Below are 21,465 nucleotides of genomic sequence, written 5' to 3' on the forward strand. Positions count from 1 at the left end.
GAAAAAATGATAAAATATGAACTAGAAGGTTAGATAAGTGTTATTTTGTGCCCTTAGCGTTGTTTTGTTTTGTTTTGTTTGTTCTCTTGTTGAGCTCTATGTTATTTCGTCTTGTTGTTCTCTTTTTTAGGGTTAGGGTGAGGGTTGGGTTAGGGTTAGTTGTTTTATTTTTTATTTTTGATAGGGGCAGGTATAAATAAGATTTATCTTCTTCCTGCTCCTTTTCTTATAGTATTTTTTAGTATGTAAAAACCATAACTGAAATGAAATAAATAAATATGAAATTAAATTAAATGAAAGTTATTAGTGCAGCCGCGCCCGGCAGCCGGCGAAAACTTGAGTTCTCAACAGGCCCGAAAATTAAGGCCCAGCCCTACCTGGGCCCTCATCAAACCCTGTACACTGAAGACACTCCCCCCACTGCAACCTTTAAATCTCCATATATGGAGCTGACCTGTTCTGACATTCCATATGTTGATCTGACCTCATCAAAGGCCAGTACAGAATTCATTCCATGTTGATCTGACCCCCACATGCCAAAGCGCCAGCACTCGCCCAGCAGTCTGCTGTCACCCAGGAGGATGCGTGCATCTCTCCCTCAGGCGTCTTACTGGTGTGTGTGTGTGTGTGTGTGTGTGTGTGTGTGCGTTCTGATAGGGTGAAATCTCGGCCTATCAGATGGAGTGTTTGTTCAGCGAGGCGACGTCTCTCTGTCAGAGGATAGAGCTCCTCCCCTGCTGCTCCGCCAAGGACCGCCTCGCTCAGTCAGGTAACCAATCACATCACAGCACCAATAAACACCGACCAATCACATCACAGCGCCAATAAACACCGACCAATCACATCACAGCTCCAATAAACACCGACCAATCACATCACAGCTCCAACTAGGAATGCACTCTGTGGAGCTGCCGACTGGAGACTGCGCGAGCAGAACGCACAACCTACTGCTGACTCCTGTGAACTTATCGGGGCACGGTGGCACAGTTGGTAGTGCTGTCGCCTCACAGCTAGAAGGTCCTGGGTTCGATTCCCGCTCGGGGCACTGTGGGTGCTGGCGGCGTGTTTCCTCCTCAGTGCCCATACCCGAAGGCGGGGTTGGCGAAAGGGCCTTTCTGTGTGGAGTTTGCATGTTCTCCCCGTGTCCCCTAGGGTAGGTACCCTCACAAAAACATGCAGTAATCCTGGTCTCTAAACTGCCTCCCCCTGGCCAGCCGGGGCGCCTGATGGAGGGGAAAGGAACTGGTTGGAATAACGTGTTCCTTCCACGCGCTACGACGTCCAACCAGGGAAACTCCCCCCTGTCAGGTGTAAAGGAGCAACTTGGACACTCAGGCATGACGGAAGCATGAGTTCAAGTCCGTTGCTCTCCCTTTGTCTCCCATATATGGGGACTAGGTTGGCGGAGGGTGTGTAGAGCCCAGGATCACAGTAGATGATTGGCACAGGGGTGAAAAATGGGTTACAAAATCGTGGGATAAAAAATATATATAAAAAAAAAAAAAAAAAAGAGATGGCTAAGCGCGTGGCTAACATAATGAATGTGTTTCTCCATAGAGATGGCTAAGCGCGTGGCTAACATAATGAATGTGTTTCTCCATAGAGATGGCTAAGCGCGTGGCTAACATAATGAATGTGTTTCTCCATAGAGATGGCTAAGCGCGTGGCTAACATAATGAATGTGTTTCTCCATAGAGATGGCTAAGCGCGTGGCTAACATAATGAATGTGTTTCTCCATAGAGATGGCTAAGCGCGTGGCTAACATCCTGAGGGTGGTGTTGACCTTGCGGTCAGATGGTGGCGCTGACGAGCAGCTCAGCCTCCTGGCTCCGCCCCTCACCCGTCTGCCAATGCCAGAGGACTACGCCCTGGAGGAGCTGCGTTCTCTCACCCAATCATATCTCACACAGCTCATCAGCAGCCAATGAGCTTCACCCGTTGATGTGACATCATATCTCACACAGCTCATCAGCAGCCAATGAGCTTTGGCGGTGGCTGTGTTCAGTGTGTTTCATCAGCCAATGAGAAGCCAGGTGTGTGTGTGTGTGTGTGTGTGTGTGTGTGTGTGTGTGTGTGTGTGTGTGTGCAAAATGTTATTGCGGGTTTAGAATGCATTGCTATTAAGATGGATATATGGCATTCTCATTGGCTTAATGGCTAGATATTATTCTCATTGGCTGCGGGGATAGCTAATTCTTATTGGCTGGGGGCATAGATTGGCTGCGGGGATATATTGATTGATTCATTGCCATTGGCTGGAGTCATATAGATGTTATTCTTGGCTACGGGGATAGATCATTGTCATTGGCTGCATTCCAGGGCTAAGGTTTGTCACGTTCGTCCGATGGCGATGAACAGGAAACAGGAAGTGAGTCTTAGGAAATAAAATGTTCTATTTTTCTATTTGGGTTTGGATGAGTTTCAGTTTGAGTCTGTAATGTACATGAGTCATACATACACATGAGTCTGTATTGTATTGTAGTAAAAACACATATTAGGACCATTATTACATTACGTTTAAATTGATCCTTTTGTCACGTTTTTGAAATGATTCATAATTTGTTACTTTGAAGACGTTTGTAGCCGTTTTACCAAAACGACTCCCGTGGTGTGGGAAAACACACCGCTCTGTTTGGCTCACTTCACATCAGAAAGAAATGTTTTCTTTTTTTAATGCTTCATTTTTTTTCTAAATAAAAATGTCAACTTTTTTCATGTTATTTTGCTCTTGTTTTGAGATCTAGTTTGATGCTAACAGTAGTTGCTACTAGCTACTGATGCTAATAGCTGTTCTATGAGTGTGAAGTTTAAACGTGTTTTTAATAAAGAATCATCTTGAATAAAAACCTACTCATGCCTCTGGCAAACTTTATTTGTTTAGTTAGTTTCTGCGAGAGTGAGGTCTAGCCAACACTAATCCCAGAAGTTTTATTTTTCGCCACTAGCTCTGGTCCATAGCCCTAATGCAGGGAGCTCTGGTCCATAGCCCTAATGCCCTAATGCAGGGAGCTCTGGTCCATAGCCCTAATGCAGGGAGCTCTGGTCCATAGCTCTAATGCCTAATCCAGGGAGCTCTGGTTCATAGCCCTAATGCAGGGAGCTCTGGTCCATAGCCCTTATGCAGGGAGCTCTGGTCCATAGCCCTAATGCAGGGAGCGCTGTTCCATATCCCTAATGCAGGGAGCTCTGGACCATAACCCTAATGCAGGGAGCTCTGGTCCATAGCTCTAATGCCTAATCCAGGGAGCTCTGGTTCATAGCCCTAATACCCTAATGCAGGGAGGTCTGATCCATAGCCCTAATGCAGGAAGCTCTGTTCCATAGCCCTAATGCCTAATCCAGGGAGCTCTGGTCCATAGCCCTAATGCAGGGAGCTCTGGTCCATAGCCCTAATGCAGGGAGCTCTGGTCATAGCCCTAATGCCCTAATGCAGGGAGCTCTGGTCCATAGCTCTAATGCCTAATCCAGGGAGCTCTGGTTCATAGCCCTAATGCAGGGAGCTCTGGTCCATAGCCCTAATGCAGGGAGCGCTGGTCCATAGCCCTAATGCAGGGAGCTCTGGTCCATAGCTCTAATGCCTAATTCAGGGAGCTCTGGTTCATAGCCCTAATGCGGGGAGCTCTGGTCCATAGCCCGAGCTCTGGTTCATAGCCCTAATGCAGGAAGCTCTGTTCCATAGCCCTAATGCCTAATCCAGGGAGCTCTGGTTCATAGCCCTAATGCAGGGAGCTCTGTTCCATAGCCCTAATGCCTAATGCAGGGAGCTCTGGTCCATAGCCCTAATGCAGGGAGCTCTGCTCCATAGCCCTAATGCAGGGAGCTCTGGTCATAGCCCTAATGCCCTAATGCAGGGAGCTCTGGTCCATAGCCCTAATGCCTAATGCAGGAAGCTCTGTTCCATAGCCCTAATGCAGGGAGCTCTGGTCCATAGCCCTAATGCCTAATGCAGGAAGCTCTGTTCCATAGCCCTAATGCAGGGAGCTCTGGTCCATAGCCCTAATGCAGGGAGCTCTGGTCCATAAGGGTCCATTTGGTTCCAAACTATCATTTAGCTGGGGACCCCTGGAACTCCCTCAAGGACCCCTATGAAACCCCGGGCCCTACTTTGGGAACATGCATTCTAAACGTACAACACAGCACAGAAACAGCAGAATGTAGTCTCTGATGCCACCTGGTGGTGACAACCGACAACTGCAGTATGCGGCAGCGTGTATTTCATCCGTACGACGGTGATGCGCGTCGAAAACAGCCGATGTTTAGGGTTCATACTTCGGCTGTTTTCGACGACTGCGCAGCCGCAGTGCCGAGTCACAGAAGACTAGCTAGCCAGCTAGCCGCTAGCTGAGCAGCTAGCTAGTAGCTGTGTGTCTTCATGACGTAAAAACGACACTTTATTTGTTGTAAAACTTTCTTTATTTGAATCGACAGTTTGTGTTAAATAATCTTCTATTTTTTAGAACAACAATACAACACTTAAACATGTATTAATACCCATGAAGATAGCATAAAGCTATCGATAGCTAAAGCTAACCTATTGTTATTAATGTCCTAACTGTATTATTTACTGCTATTATTTAATGTTTTATTCCTGCTTTTCTTTTCTTTTTTTCGCCAACTTTGAGCTGCATTTCATTTCATGAAAGGTGCTACAAATAAATAAATACATTTTATTATTATTATTTCGTTTTATTAACGCACAGTGCGCATGCTCAGTTCCGAGCGGCCGAGCGGCGTAGATCGGCTGTTTCCGGCGTGTTGGTTGTATTTTGAAAGGAAAGCGGAAACACGTCGGACTTTTGACGAATTAACTTGACACGTCGCAGTAACTTTTATTTTGTAAACGCTTCACCGGAAAAGGGTGGAAGAGCACGCGCCTTTGACAACATTGTTGTCAAACACTGTTGGACGGAGAAGTATAATTCTACATCTGTCAGTAAAATTCCACCACCAGGAGGCGTTAATACCCACTTTTCACTGCATTCTGCATCACAGTGCAGATATTTTCGGCGCTCGACACCGGAGCACAAATGTGATGAAAATAGCAGATCTACCAGCTCACAGCGCGTTGCAACCACGACCTGTTGTGGGCTTGTAGATCTGCTGTTTTCTGTCATACGACGGTGCTCAAATGGAAACTAGTTATTTAACTACTATATGAATGGATGTGAATTAAACTAGTCGTTATTTAATTTATAACTATTAATAATTAATGGATGTGAATTAAACTAGTTACTTAACTACTAATAATGGGGAATTAAACTAGTCGTTATTTAATTTATAACTACTAATAATGAATGGATGTGAATTAAACTAGTCATTATTTAATTTATAACTATTAATAATGAATGGATGTGAATTAAACTAGTTATTTAACTACTAATAAGGAATGGATGTGAATTAAACTAGTCGTTATTTAATTTATAACTATTAATAATGAATGGATGTGAATTAAACTAGTTATTTAACTACCATTAATGAATACAGCTCAGCACATGAAGAACAATAACATTGACCAAAGCTTCTCCTCAGTGACCAGTTGTGTGTGTGTGTGTGTGTGTGTGTGTGTGTGTGTGTGTGTGTGTGTGTGTGTGTGTGCGTGTGTGTGTGCGTGCACGCGTGTGTCGCGCGCGCGCGTGCGCACTAGCAGCCAGGCAGACGGCTGGTTGTTTCTCAGCGGTTGGATCATCAGATCTGATCCGCCTCTCCTCACCAGAGTTCCGGACAAAGTTCGGGAGCGAAGCGGGCCTTGCTTCGGTGCTGGGTGGGCCTGGACCGGCTGTTGGGTGGGCCTGGACCGGCTGTTGGGTGGGCCGTGGACCGGCTATTGGGTGGGCCGTGGAAGTGGAATACTCTTGGAATACAACTCCGCGCGAAACAACAACAAGGAAAAGTTGTGGAATAAAAGAAAACAATGAGTGGATGATTCGACCCGATGATTCGACCCGAGCGATCTACGTCTGTATTCTGTTTTAATTATAATAATAATAAGTATTATTACAGCGTGTAGAAGAAGTATACCTACATAGTACTGTTGCTACTGGACTGTTTACAGATCAAACTACAAATACATCCCGTTTCCCCCCAAAACACACAACATAGATGTGTGTGAAGGACGTGCAACATTGTAGCTAAACACACACTTATTATAGATGTAGATGTGTGTGAGAGAAGGTGCAACATTGTAGCTAAACACACACTTATTCTAGTGTGTGTGTGTGTGTGTGTGTGTGTGTGTGTGTGTGTGTGTGTGTGTGTGTGTGTGTGTGTGTGTGTGTGTGTGTGAGAGAGAGAAGGTGCAACATTGTAGCCAAACATAATAATGTGAAGGTGCAACATTGTAGCCAAACTGTTCCCACTGAGGGAAAGTGTTACACTTCAGTCCAGTTTGGACATTATTTTGGAAACATTAATTGTATTATATAACTGCAGTTGGAAACATTAATTGTATTATATAACTGCAGTTGGAAACATTAATTGTATTATATAACTGCAGTTGGAAACATTAATTGTATTATATAAATGCAGTTGGAAACATTAATTGTTAATTGGAAACATTTCCATTTGACATCAAAGTCCAAACGGTCACTTTATGGATTATTCTGGTTTATTAAAATCATCCTAATGATGAAGATGATGAAGGAGCAGACATGATGGATTCTTACTGTCCAATAGAATGTTTGATAAGATAATAACGTTGGTTAGGGTTAGACAGTGGAGTGGATGTGAATAAGTGGGTTAGACAGTTGATGTGGACTTAATACAGTGTGTAGTAACTACACCTTAGCAGCACTCTGACCAGCTACAGCTCAGTACATGAAGAACAATAACATTGACCAAAGCTTCTCAGTGACCAGTTGACCAGTTGAAGTGGACTTATACAGCACATGAAGACATTGACCAAAGGACCAAAGCTTCTCCTCAGTGGACTTACAGCTCAGCACATGAAGATCATTGACCCATACCTTCCCCCCCCCCACCCCCCACACACACTTTTCCCGGGATTCTGTAGCGGTTGCACACAGTCCCATAGCCCAGGATCCGTCCCATAGCCCGGAGGAGACCATCCCATAGCCCGGCGGATACGTAGCGGTTGCACACCGCCCCATAGCCTGGGTGGATGGATGGACGGTGGGTGTAAATAGTGGGAATACAAACTATCTGTAGTATTAATAAATGGTAAATATTTATAAAGCGTTTTTATCCAAAGAGCTTTACGTAGACAGATGGAGGAGGAAACCATGCAAGGCTCTAAGCTGCACATCAGGAGCAGTTAGAGGTTCAGAGTCCACACGGACTCTGGGGGAGCCCACGGGGATCGAACCGGGAACCTCACAGTTCCACACCACCGTTCTACCGGCTACTGTACCGCTGAGACACATATACTGTGTATATGTGTAGTACATGTTTAGTACATGTTAAGTACATGTTTAGTATACATGTACATGTTAAGTACATGTTTAGTACATGTTTAGTACATGTGTGTACATGGAGACTACGACATGCCCAGGAAGGAGTTACCATTACCGCCAGGTTGGGAGGAAGCCACGGACTTTGACGGGAAGGTTTACTACATCGATCACAGCAACCAATCAACGAGCTGGATCGACCCCCGCGACAGGTAAGGAACCCTGCCTGTCTGTCTGTCTGTCTGTCTGTCTGTCTGTCTGTCTGTCTGTCTGTCTGTCTGCACCATGGAACGTGCGTCATGATACTAATGTTTAGCATCACAGAGAGGAATGGAGACCAACAGGTTTAGTTGACAGACAGACAGACAGACAGACAGACAGACAGAAAATATGAATGAATGAATGAATTGATCAATAATATATGTATCAATGTTTGGATCAGTCATGCTATTAGTTGTGTAGTAGCTCTGGTCAAGTGGCTGTACTCACACACACACACACACACACACACACACACACAATGCACACACACACACACACACACACACACACACACACACACACACACACACACACACACACACACACACACACAGAGTCAGGTGAATGGAATGTTATCTGTCGCATACCAGAGAGGAGGAGGGGCAGAGAGAGAGAGAGACAGAGAGAGAGAGCTCTGTTTACACCTTCATTTTATTCCTATTTATATTCAATATTTATTTGTACTTACATTGTTTTATTCATTCATCTTGATTGTTTTGTTTCACTTTTTCTTTGGCAATGTGAATGTATGTTTTCTCATGCCAATAAATCTCCTTTGAATTGAAATTTAATTGAGAGAGAGAGAGAGAGAGAGAGAGAGAGAGAGAGGTATACTTTACAGTTGGACCTTGAGGCTTGGATAAGTCTCATAAATTCACTTGATGGAAGTGTGTGTGTGCGTGCGTGCGTGCGTACGTACGTGCACGCTGTGTCTTAGTGCAGGGATACTCAAATAGCTGAACTGGGCCACAAAACAAACACCTCTTTTCTTTTTATTTGCTTTATTTTCACATAATGCAGTGGTTTAAAAAAAGGCCCATTATTTATTCAGCATCTGACTATTCATAGTCTGATTTTCGGTGGTGAGGTGACCACCGCTCCGGTGGTGAGGTGACCACCCCTCCGGTGGTGAGGTGACCACCCCTCCGGTGGTGAGGTGACCACCCCTCCGGTGGTGAGGTGACCACCCCTCCGGTGGTGAGGTGACCACCCCTCCGGTGGTGAGGTGACCACCCCTCCGGTGGTGAGGTGACCACCTCTCCGGTGGTGAGGTGACCACCCCTCCGGTGGTGAGGTGACCACCGCTCCGGTGGTGAGGTGACCACCGCTCCGGTGGTGAGGTGACCACCGCTCCGGTGGTGAGGTGACCACCGCTCCGGTGGTGAGGTGACCACCGCTCCGGTGGTGAGGTGACCACCGCTCCGGTGGTGAGGTGACCACCGCTCCGGTGGTGAGGTGACCACCTCTCCGGTGGTGAGGTGACCACCTCTCCGGTGGTCCACCTGAACTGAAGCCACACCCACAGCTGTAGTTGTATGATTTAGGGGGAGGGGTTAGGGGAGGGGCTGATAGTGTGATGTCACTATATTACTGTTTATTTCATTAACCCTGCTGTCAAGGGTTCAGCCTCCAGGAAGAAACCCTAAATACAAAGATAATACACCATTGCACATACAAAACCACTCTAGGGTGTTTAATGAAGTACTGTCACCTCATAGACACATGAAATACTGGAAAAATACAAAGAAATGTGGCACTCCATCTTTAAGCACATCTGGTGGGTTAGGGTTACATTAAGCATGTTTATTGTCTGTCTGTCTGTCTGTCTGTCTGTCTGTCTGTCTGTCTGTCTGTCTGTCTGTCTGTCTGTCTGTCTCTCACTCAGATCGGGGGGGGGGGGGGGGGGGTTGGTGGTCTTCTGTGAGTGTTTAATTATTCAGCTGAAACCAGAACCAGTTCAGTTTCACCCCCACTGCGTGCGTGCGTGCGTGCGTGCGTGCGTGCGTGCTGTGTGTGGACAGGTTGTCATAGTTACTACGGCAGGGGGTGGGAGAGGGGGGGATGGGGCATACATGTGTTTTTGTTTGTATCTAAAACACGTGGATCGAGTACAGGCAAACGGCAATATTGTGTGTGTGTGTGTGTGTGTGTGTGTGCAGGCAGACCAAGCCGTTGACGTTCGCAGACTGTATCGGAGACGAGCTGCCAGTAGGATGGGAGGAGCTTACCCACCCCAACCTGGGCCCTTATTGGGTGGACCACAACTCCAGTACGTTTCATAAACCTCCTGTATTAACTGTATGTCTCTCGCCCTCAGAGACCTTTCTCTCCTGTATTAACTGGATGTCTCTCGCCCTCAGAGACCTCTCTCTCCTGTATTAACCCTATGTCTCTCGCCCTCAGAGATCTCTCTCTCTCTCTCCTGCATTAACTCTATGTCTCTCGCCCTCAGAGACCTCTCTCTCCTGTATTAACCCTATGTCTCTCGCCCTCAGAGAGGACCCAGCTAGAGGACCCCAGGGCTCAGTGGCAGAAGGAACAGGAAGTGATGCTGAGGCAGTACCTCAGCGTGGCACAGGAGGCGCTGTCTGCACAGAGGGAGCTCTACCAGGTAAACTCTATGGGCTCGATTCACCAACAATAAATACGCCAGAGTGTAACGGTGGCGGAAACAGACATCGTATTTATCCGTCCGATCAAGCTACGTTGAGAGGACGTGTTTATTCAGAGAAGCTGGTGTAATCACTTCATTTTTGTGGATCGTTGAGTGTATCCTTTCCGCATTTTTCCCAAGCGATTCGCCTGGTGTCGCCTGGTTAGTTAGAACATCCACGCCCATTCTACACCATATAAGGCAACAGGAAATCTCGAAATACGTCATCATAGGCACAGAGGATTCCTAAGCTTTAAATTATATACAACAACCGCGATGAGCTTGTAGAGCAGTTCATTTTGACAGGAGGGTCTCTGCACGGACAGATCTTCAAGCAAACAGCGCGAGTTATATCATGTATATAATTATAAACGAAACTTGCCAACTTGGCACGCATTGCTTCACTCCTTGTTAAATGTCAGAACGTTAATAAGTTAACTGATGTTACAGTTACTTTCACATAATGAGAAAGAAGTTAATTTGTACTGTTCACCACACGACCAAATGCTATATTACAACTCGGCAATGATAAGCCCTTACTGATGAATTATGATGAATGCACTGCAGGGTTAAAAAAACTCTCGCCTGCAGAAGTAAAATAGATATCCGATACTTTTTTTATCAGAGCTGCATTGATTCATGCGGGGAATAGATTAATATCATCTCACTGTCATCTGTCTGAATGCCATGTGGAGAATGGATTTGTTCTGATCATAGACACGTATAGCATATAGCTATTTAAAAGTTAAAACTGACTGGCCAAATTGCACGCGCTGATGCCATAATGTGGATTTATAGGGCGAATTAGCCCTCGTGACTGCTGTCTGTCTGTCAGACCGGCATGTCTGTGAACCATAGAATGCCAGTCGGGCCGGACCGTGTTCTGTCCGGGCTCACCGCGCCGTTATATTAATTTTCCAATGTAAATTTCACCCAGATTGGACTCGGTTCAGCGGCAGCATGCTGCTGTCCGCCCCACACACACACACACACACACACACACCGACAGTCAGAGAACTGACTCACTAACTAAACAACACTAACACACACTAAACAACGTTGGATTCGTACAGTGCAGATTAGAATGCAGATAAGTGTAGCCAGGCCTATGTTCTTATTATAATTGTGAGTTTGTTTTTTAACATGCAGCGAGTCCGCGAGAGCCGATCTACAAGCTCACAACGCGTTGCACTGCGAGTAGAAAGCTGTCAAGTGAGAAGCACAATCGCGCATGCTAGAAATATCCTAATAAATAAATAAAAAGGTGTCGGGCTTGCAGGGGCAGTTTAGAATGCATTCATTTAGGCATACAATTGCATACAAGTGCACTCTGCTTTTTATATATAGGCTATCATTTTTATTATGTGCTGACCAATGTTGGGGGGACATGCGGCACATGCCTACATATTTATCTGAGATTTGGGAACTATTTATTGATTCAGAATGAAGACTGAAGCCTTCTGAATAAATCCGTAAATTCCTCCGCCACCTAAAGAGGTCCCGTAGGATTTGACGGAGTTTCCGACCAACCTACGTGACCGTCAAGTTCACGGCCATTTCCATGAATTCCAAATTAATGTGGGAAATCCACGTAAATGCCTTTCCGCTAGCTTCACGTCATTATATCAGCGTAAACGCGTTGAAGAATCAGGACCTATGTCTCTCTACCTCTCTCTATACCTCTCTCTCTACCTCTCTCTCTCTCTCTCTCCCTGTATTAACTCTATGTCTCTCTACCAGGTGAAGGAAGAGAGACTAAGACTAGCCCAGAGAGAGTTCACCTCTCTACATGAAACCTGGAGAGATAAAGACAAGAATGCCTCCAAGACCTCCTGTGAGTTCACACACACACACACACACACACACACACGCACACACACACACACACACACACACACACACTAGTCATTAATACATTATACATGTATTAATATAAATGTATTTTCTCTACAGTGAACTCCAGGTCTTCTGGTTCCAGTAAATACGACCCAGACATCCTCAAAGCAGAGATCGTCACGGCCAAGAGCAGAGTGAGTTACACCCTTAACCCTAACCTTAACCCTAACCCTTAACCTTAACCCTAACCCTTAACCCTTAACCCTTAACCCTAACCCTAACCCAGACATCCTCAAAGCAGAGATCGTCACGGCCAAGAGCAGAGTGAGTGTACCTTAACAAATTAACTGCTCATTGGCGGAACGTTCCGTCATAAGGAATCCAACTAGCAACTGCTTCTAGCGTAATGTTCCGTCCCCATCCATCCATCTTCAACCGCTTATCCGTAGTCGGGTCGCGGGGGCAACAGCTCCACCAGAGAGCTCCAGACTTCCCTCTCCTCCAGAGCAACATTAGTGACTTCCTCCTGGAGGATCCCGAGACGTTCCAAGGCCATCTGGTCCTTGGTCTGCCCCGGGGTCTCCTCCCAGTGGAGATATAATCCATCAGGTCCTTGGTCTGCCCCGGGGTCTCCTCCCAGTGGAGATATAATCCATCTGGTCCTTGGTCTGCCCCGGGGTCTCCTCCCAGTGGAGATATAATCCATCTCGTCCTTGGTCTGCCCCGGGGGTCTCCTCCCAGTGGAGATATAATCCATCAGGTCCTTGGTCTGCCCCGGGGGTCTCCTCCCAGTGGAGATATAATCCATCAGGTCCTTGGTCTGCCCCGGGGGTCTCCTCCCAGTGGAGATATAATCCATCAGGTCCTTGGTCTGCCCCGGGGGTCTCCTCCCAGTGGAGATATAATCCATCAGGTCCTTGGTCTGCCCCGGGGGTCTCCTCCCAGTGGAGATATAATCCATCTGGTCCTTGGTCTGCCCCGGGGTCTCCTCCCAGCGGGACGTGGGTCGAGGACCTCCCTAGGGAGACGCTCGAGAGGCATCCTAACCAGATGCCCTAACCACCTAAGCTGGCTCCTATATGTCCCTATGTCATAGGGTTAACTCTGGACATAGGGTTAGCCCTAGGACATAGGCATAGCCCTAGGACATAGGGTTAACTCTGGACATAGGGTTAGCCCTAGGACATAGGGTTAGCCCTAGGACATAGGGTTAACTCTGGACATAGGGTTAGCCCTAGGACATAGGCATAGCCCTAGGACATAGGGTTAACTCTGGACATAGGGTTAGCCCTAGGACATAGGCATAGCCCTAGGACATAGGGTTAACTCTGGACATAGGGTTAGCCCTAGGACATAGGCATAGCCCTAGGACATAGGGTTAACTCTGGACATAGGGTTAGCCCTAGGACATAGGCATAGCCCTAGGACATAGGGTTAACTCTGGACATAGGGTTAGCCCTAGGACATAGGCATAGCCCTAGGACATAGGGTTAACTCTGGACATAGGGTTAGCCCAGGGACATAGGCATAGCCCTAGGACATAGGGTTAACTCTGGACATAGGGTTAGCCCAGGGACATAGGGCTAACGCTATGTCCTAGGGTTAACTATTGGTTAACTCTGGACATAGGCTGAGCCTAACCCCCCTGTATAAAATCTGTGTCTCTCTCTCTCCCCTGTATAAAGTATATGTCTCTCTCTCTCTCTCTCTCTCCCCTGTATAAAGTCTATGTCTCTCTCTCTCTCTCTCTCTCTCTCCCCTGTATACAGTCTGTGTCTCTCTCTCTCCCCTGTATAAAGTCTGTGTCTCTCTCTCTCCCCTGTATAAAGTCTATGTCTCTCTCTCTCCCCTGTATAAAGTCTGTGTCTCTCTCGCTCCCCTGTATAAAGTTTATGTCTCTCTCTCTCTCCCCTGTATAAAGTCTATGTCTCTCTCTCTCCAGGTGAATCAACTGAAGAGAGATCTTGCTGATATGAAACAAGAGCTTCAGTTCAAAGAGCACGGCTTCACTACGCTGAAAGAGTGAGTACTAAAAAGCTGTAACTAGCACTAACCCTAACCCTAACTAGCACTAACCCTAACCCACACTGCTCACCTCCTCACGGAGGACACAGGCTGGGGCCCTAACGCATCCTGCTCACCTCCTCACGGAGGACACAGGCTGGGGCCCTAACGCATCCTGCTCACCTCCTCACGGAGGACACAGGCTGGGGCGCTAACCCACACTGCTCCCCTCCTCACGGAGGACACAGGCTGGGGCGCTAACCCACACTGCTCACCTCCTCACAGAGAACACAGGCTGGGGCGTTAACCCACACTGCTCCCCTCCTCACGGAGGACACAGGCTGGGGCGCTAACCCACACTGCTCACCCGGGTGCCGTCTACATTCCGGCTGTCACCCGTCTCTCCGATGGTCACCAGACTATACCTGGTGGTCACAGTACTCTGGTGAGAGCAGGAGTGGACCTGGTGAGACGTGGAACGCCCCTATGATGGAGGGATGAATGGATGGATGGATGCACAGTGTTTTGCTCCATGTGTACAATTTGTCACCACTCTGTTGATCGCCCTGCAGGAGAGAGAGAGAGAGAGCACGGTAGAGAGAGGTTAGGTTACAGACAGAGTGGTCTGACTACATTCCACAACGGTGTCACTTCTGTGACCTTGTTCTGTCTCTATGTCTCTCTACCTCCCTCTCTCTCACTCACTCTCTCGCACACTCTCTCTCTCTCTCTCTCTGTCTGTCTCTCTCTCACACACGCACGCACGCACACACACACAGTCACACACACACACACACACACACACACACACACACACACACACACACACACACACACACACACACACACACAGCTGGTGACGCCACGTTATGTAACAACCAACCAGAAGGGCCAGCCTGTGTGTGTGTGTGTGTGTGTGTGTGTGTGTGTGTGTGTGTGTGTGTGTGTGTGTGTGTGTGTGTGTGTGTGTGTGTGCGTGTGCGTGTGTGTGTGTAATCTACCTAAAACCGGCCGGAATCCGTGCGTGCACGGGCGATAACGCACGCGCGCCGCCTTATTGTGCATCGCTGCGTAAAATGCGATATTTTGGGCTTGATTAGAGCTTAATTTGACTCAGTTATTAAAATAAACAAAATGTTTAAAGTCCAAGCTAGTACCGGATGTTGTTGTTCCTTAAACCGGAAGTGACATCACCAGCTTCTCTCTATTTGGTCAAAATCGGCATAATGGTGCGTTCCCGCCACCTGGTGGCAATGGGTACAGTATAATACTATAGTATTGCCGTGTGAGAATGAGATGCAGTGTGTATATCACAGATTAAAATGACGAATTTAAACATATGAATAGTGCAGGCAGAAGGCCCTCAACCGCTTTATTAAGAGATGTGGCTGTATTGCATTAAACGCTGAGCTGAAATCTACAAGAAGAAGGCGTGCATAAGCTTTGTTATTGTCCAAGTGTTTCAAAAGAAAATAGTCAAGACTGTGTCCTCTATACCCCTGTTGCTCCTATAAGCAAACTGAAAGACATCCAATGAGCAGCCTACCGCTGCCTTCAGCAGACTGATAATGATGACTACTGAAGTCAAAGCGACTGCCTGCCTTTTTGGGAACAGGAATTATAATGGCGTCTTTCCAGGTGGGCGGAACAGTAGATGGGACACCAAGCCTCTGCTAGCCGGCCACATATCCCGTCTGGACCTGAAGCCTTCCGGGGACATGTGGGAATGTGTGGGAAAACATCCTCTGGACTTCACGTTGATCCACAGTCATTCCCAGATCACTGTGTCAGGGTTGACGTCACGACTACCTAGTTGTGACGTCATCCCCTCCTTTTATAATAGAGGTGACCGCGCTTTTGCGGTGGCAGCCCCTAAGCTCTGGAACAACCTCCCCCCCCCATATTAGAGCTGCTCAATCTATCAATATATTCAAATCCCTTCTCAAAACGCACCTTTTTTCCCTTGCTTTTAATGTGAACTGATTTTAAACTTTTTAGCCACTGCATATTATTTGAATTTGTTTATTGTTGTTTTTGTTGTAAAGCACTTTGGTCAACTTCGGTTGTTTTATATGTGCTATATAAATAAAGTTTTGATTGATTGATTGATTTTATAAGGCATCTTGCCAGAACCATATTCTCTGTCGGATTATAAATTCAGTCAAGTCCGTATAAGAATATAAACCTAAGCCTTAAAACTAAGCTTATCTTTAACTTGTCCATCTTTAAATCCGAGATCTAATCTACTCGGCAAATCTTTAGTCAAGACTAAACTCTGGTCAGCACTTCTGCTCTTGTGACCACGGAACATTCTCAGCCCTTACCCTGTGTGGGTACAGACTCTAGGCCCTAGGGCAACATTTTGTTCATGCAAGAAGTCAGCTGTTTCAAACCTTGCATAAAAGTTGTTTAATTCGTTGGCCTTTTCCTTTTCATCTGAAACACAAAGGCCCTTCTTAGCTGGAGTCATGTTAGTCATGGCCTTCATAGATTCCCACATTTCTTTTGAATTAGAAGAGGAGCAGTAGGCCTCAAACTTCTCCTTCCGTTTAGCCTCCCTTATTGTATGGTTAATCTCCTTCTGAATATTCTTCATAGTTAACAAATCCCCGCTCTTGAATGCCCTTTGTTTCCTAACTATGCATTCTTTGATTTCCCTTGAAATTAAGGGTTTATTATTGGGGTACATCGTTATGGTCTTTTTAGTCAACACACTGTCTTTACAGAATGTAATGTGTTATAGTACTGTAGCCTCCTCCAGGTCTAGGCTATGGAAGAGGCTCCAGTCAGTGCAACAAAAACATCCCTTCAACGTTTCCATGCCATCGTTGTCCCACACATAAATGGTTTTAACCTGTGGTTTACTTCACATAAATGGTTTTAACCTGTGGTTTACTTCACATAAATGGTTTTAACCTGTGGTTTACGTCACATAAATGGTTTTAACCTGTGGTTTACTTCACATAAATGGTTTTAACCTGTGGTTTACTTCACATAGATGGTTTTAACCTGTGGTTTACTTCACATAAATGGTTTTAACCTGTGGTTTACTTCACATAAATGGTTTTAACCTGTGCTTTACTGCTCTTAAGCAGTGACTTATATATGTGGGAATTAAATGAACAACATTGTGATCTGCATTGGTCAAAGGTGGTTTAGCCTTGGCTATATAGGCGTTCTTAATATTGCTTAATATTCTGACTTGTCTGTCTGTCTCTCTACCTGTCTGTCTCTCTACCTGTCTGTCTCTCTGCCTGCCCGTCTCTCTGTCTGCCTGTCTCTCTACCTGTCTGTCTCTCCTGTAGGATAGACAGGAAGGTGTCTCACCTCCCAGGAGGATATAAACTGAGTGAAGCTCAGAACATTCTGACGGAGGTTCGATCCATCCGGGACGCCCTGGGTGCAGGAGAAAGAGAGAAAGTGGAGCTCATGCAGGTAATTCATATGATTCTATAGTTTAATAAGTATTATTATTATTATTATCATTATACTACTAATACTACTACTCATTATACTTCTACTACTACTACCAGTGTTGTCCCTGAACGCGTTCATATTTTGGGTGAACGTACTGTATTTCTGCCTGATGAACGTCAGAACGCGTTCATTTCTGGCGTTTGTGAACGTCACTTTCTCACGTTCAACTTCTACTACTACTACAATGTATTCATATGAATACTCCTCTCCTCTCCCCTCCCCTCCCCTCCTCTCCTCTCCTCTCCTCTCCTCTCCTCTCCTCTCCTCTCCTCTCCTCTCCTCTCCTCTCCTCTCCTCTCCTCTCCTCTCGTCTCCTCTCCTCCAATAGAAACTTGCGGTGTTGAAGGATGGCTTCCTATTGGACGTTGGTGGTTCCCAGCAGGACTTGTGGGGCAGCGTTGGATCTCTGTGCAGCTCAGACGTGTCCGTCGGTCTCAGAGTGTTCTGTGAGGCTGGATCCCAAACGGATATACCTCTGGAGGTAAAATATTACCCTATGACGTCATGTTGTAGTCATTGTTTTGTAGTCATCCAGATGATATCGTTACGTCATGTTGTAGTCATTGTTTTGTAGTCATCAGGATGATTTCGCTACGTCATGTTGTAGTCATTGTTTTGTTATTATTATTATTTCAGGTCAACAACAAGCTTGCAGAGAAGGTTCGTCTCAGTCTGAAGTATGAAGAGACCAAGAGAAGGTACATTACTGTGTGTGTGTGTGTGTGTGTGTGTGTGTGTGTGTGTGTGTGTGTGTGTGTGTGTGTGTGTGTGTGTGTGTGTGTGTGTGTGTGTGTGTGTGTGTGTGTGTGTGTGTGTAATATAAGCTCCTTCTCCTCTCCTCCAATAGGATTAGATAATGATAATGTAAGCTCCTCCTCTCTCCTCTCCTGTCCAATAGGATCTCCTCCATTGAGCATCGGATCGCCTCATTGGACGGGGAGGCGTGGCCTGGACTTCTGGACCCAGAACGAGACCGTCTCATCCTGATCAATGAGAAGGCGGAGCTTCTGAAGGAGCTGACGTATGCCCGCCTCCCACAGCCCTCATGCTCCGCCCCTAACTCCGCCCCCTGTGCTGGTAACATTGTTTTAATGAATACCACGCTTAGCGCCGTTCCCGTCCTAACCCTGTGATCTGATTGGCTAACCCTAACCCTGTGATCTGATTGGTCCACAGAGAGGATGGAGACGCAACGCAGATGTCTGGAGAGAGATCTGCAGCAGGCGAGAGACAGACAGTCTAAGGCTCTGACTGAGAGGTGAGACAGAGAGACAGACAGTCTCATTTAGCAATGATTTACAGTAAGCAGAACAACACAACTCACATACATATAAATAGTCATCTAGGATCATAAGAACCTAACATCTGTCTAACAGTAGAAACAATGCATAATATAATATACACTATAGAGTGTTATGTCTACATAAAATGCTACCTAAGTTACATATTAAGTTGCGGCTTTGCATTATCCTGTAGTGTAAGGTCGTCGAGGCTAGGGGAGGGGCTACGGGCTAAGATAGAGTCTGAAGAGGTGGGTTTTCAGACTACGGTGGAAGATTGGGAGTGAGACTGTAGTTCTGACTACAATGGGAAGTTCAGTCTGTCTGTCTGTCTGTCTGTCTGTCTGTAGGTTGCGTCATCACTGTAAAAGGAACAAGTTGGTCAGAGAGTTGGAGGAGATGGTGAGACTGGCTTCATCTCTGAGCACACAGCTGAAGAGGTATGTGTGCGCGCACACACACACACACACACACACGTGCACACAGCACACAGCTGAAGAGGTGCACGCACCCACACACTAGGGCATTAACCAAACGTGATTTTTGATAGTCGACTTGATTACCATCAAAATAGGCTTATGGTCGATTATTCGACGGTAAAATATCATATTGTTTCGTGTTCTGAAACAGCCAGCGAGTGAAGGGTTAACTGCAACACGGAGCCGGTGAATAGATAGATCATTTTTACAACTGTGAACAGCAGAAAAACAACATTTCGATGTGCTAGTGCACGAGCCGCAGCAACATGAGTCACGCCGCCACTGCAGGCCGAGTGGAATAGTAAGAGAGTGGCGACACTCTCTTACTATTCCACAGTAGTGTCACAGTTCCAAACATTGGAACTATCCCATTGAGACAAAGCAGGGTGCTGTGGGCTATAGTTCCAAACATTGGAACTATCCCATTGAGACAAAGCAGGGTGCTGTGGGCTATAGTTCCAAACATTGGAACTATCCCATTGAGACAAAGCGGAGTGCTATGGGCTATAGTTCCACACATTGGAACTATCCCATTGAGACAAAGCGGGTTGCTATGGGTAATAGTTCCACACATTGGAACTATCCCATTGAGATAGAATGAGCACTTCCTCATTCCATTGTTACAATGGGAGTCAACGCTAGTGTCGCCACTCTCCTACTAGATTACTCTGAATGCAGGCAGGCTGGCTGTGCTGCTGCCGCTCTGCTTGGCCTGTTACGTCAAGTCCACAATGACTCACGGATGGACGCGTTGTGAGCTTGTAGATCTGCTATGTTTGATGCGCAAGACCTTTCTACGGTGCAGCATAGCATGTTGTTACGTTGTTCAGTGGAGACTGGAGCGGGGAGGAGAGGACAGTGCCGGTTGAAATGAACAATGCGATTCAATTCATACAACCCTAAATGTTCAACAACAAGTTAAACAACCACAGTTAATTTGATTTTAGCTGTTTGCATAGCCATAGCTGTCTGTTTTTAATAACGCCGCATGCCTGCACTTTTGTTGGATAAGCATGAAGAAAGATGAATAGGAAAAAGAAACATGAAATCACGGCAAGAGCTACTGTAGTTTGACTGTCACCAAACTGGATAATATTGGGCAGTGAGTGAGGAGGAACTCCTGCTATACGTTACTGTACCGGACGACACAACGACACGTCTCCAATCTAACTACAGTAATAAACTCACCAATAGTAAAAGTATTTACACACTGTAGTAGTTACTGTACCCATTGAGCGTATGAGCCTATGATGCATGTCTTCAATGCTGCAGTGCCGCCGCTGCCCACGTACAGTAGGCTTGTATTATGATAATATCAAAATCAGCCAGGAATGGATTGGTACTTAAGTTGGAGAACTACCAACAAAACAACAGCGCTCACAGCTGCATGTCTGCTTTAGAAAAGCTTAAAAGCAACAAAACACAAAAAATCTTAATAATAATATTAGCGATTACTCGACCGTTTTGCTAGTCGAAAAATGTAATAATCAAATTGAATGTTAATGCTGTAGCACACGCACCCAAACATCACATTATACAACACATCACGATTATGAAAAGCATCAGAAAACACAGAGTCGGGGGAAGGGCACCAAGTACAGAAAATAAGGGCATCAATACAATAGGGGCGCTAATATATTAAAGTCTAACTCGTGTTTATTAGGTGATGTAATCTTAATGGTGATGTAAAACAAACGGTGCAAACACAAACATTAAACACCGTTATCAATATGACATAAATGACACATTATGACGTAAAATTTCCCTTCATTGTCAATGTGGCGTTTACAAAACAAAAATGTAACTAAAGACAAACATTAAACCTGCATATAGGAGGGGCCAGCTGGTAAAAAACGGTCAGGTAGGTAGGAGGAAAAGCAAGGTCACATGACCTGACAAGTGAAGAGAGGAGAGTCCGCACACAGGTTTGCTCCAAGGTGTTTGCTTTTTATTCAATACACCATAAATAAGAACGGCCTTCATCAGGTGATAATCGGCAGTATATGTGACGACTCCCTTTTAAACCCAGTCGTCACATCACGTGACTGATGACGACTGCATGGGCAGGTGACCTGACAAACCTATCCAGTCTTTAGATCACAGAGTACGAGAACGCAGACATGTTTCTCCTCAGTGGACACCCTAAGATCTGTTAGGGTTAAACCCTAAGATCAGTGACAGTTAGGGTTAAACCCTAAGATCATTTAGGGTTAACACCCTAAGATCTGTTAGGGTTAACACCCTAAGATCTGTTAGGGTTAAACCCTAAGATCATTAATTACTTTTA

The 21,465-nt window shown here is 46.0% G+C and overlaps 2 protein-coding genes across 4 annotated transcripts in view; both read left to right on the forward strand.

The window, feature by feature from the left end:
• Positions 1-2,836, forward strand: part of nup98 (nucleoporin 98 and 96 precursor) — a 43,610-nt gene extending 40,774 nt beyond the window's left edge. The window contains exons 34-35 of the mRNA XM_080780311.1: positions 658-769; positions 1,742-2,836. Of these exons, the coding sequence (XP_080636437.1) occupies positions 658-769; positions 1,742-1,929 (300 nt within the window). The 3' untranslated portion in view covers positions 1,930-2,836. The remainder of the gene's footprint in view (positions 1-657; positions 770-1,741) is intronic.
• A 2,855-nt stretch (positions 2,837-5,691) lies between these two features.
• wwc1 (WW and C2 domain containing 1) overlaps positions 5,692-21,465 on the forward strand; it is a 36,610-nt gene continuing 20,836 nt past the window's right edge. For all 3 annotated transcript variants that reach the window (XR_013965162.1, XR_013965163.1, XM_080780321.1), the window contains exons 1-12: positions 5,692-7,619; positions 9,609-9,718; positions 9,945-10,060; positions 11,843-11,936; positions 12,056-12,132; positions 13,881-13,960; positions 17,248-17,377; positions 17,748-17,900; positions 18,056-18,117; positions 18,318-18,496; positions 18,596-18,677; positions 19,050-19,139. Coding sequence is in view for 1 of the 3 variants with exons in the window: in XM_080780321.1 (XP_080636447.1) it covers positions 7,477-7,619; positions 9,609-9,718; positions 9,945-10,060; positions 11,843-11,936; positions 12,056-12,132; positions 13,881-13,960; positions 17,248-17,377; positions 17,748-17,900; positions 18,056-18,117; positions 18,318-18,496; positions 18,596-18,677; positions 19,050-19,139 (1,316 nt within the window). In the remaining 2 variants the exon portion in view is untranslated. The remainder of the gene's footprint in view (positions 7,620-9,608; positions 9,719-9,944; positions 10,061-11,842; positions 11,937-12,055; positions 12,133-13,880; positions 13,961-17,247; positions 17,378-17,747; positions 17,901-18,055; positions 18,118-18,317; positions 18,497-18,595; positions 18,678-19,049; positions 19,140-21,465) is intronic.

The sequence above is a fragment of the Protomyctophum bolini genome (assembly GCF_963924005.1).
Source record: "Protomyctophum bolini genome assembly, chromosome: 13".
NCBI classification, from domain to species: Eukaryota; Metazoa; Chordata; class Actinopteri; order Myctophiformes; family Myctophidae; genus Protomyctophum; species Protomyctophum bolini.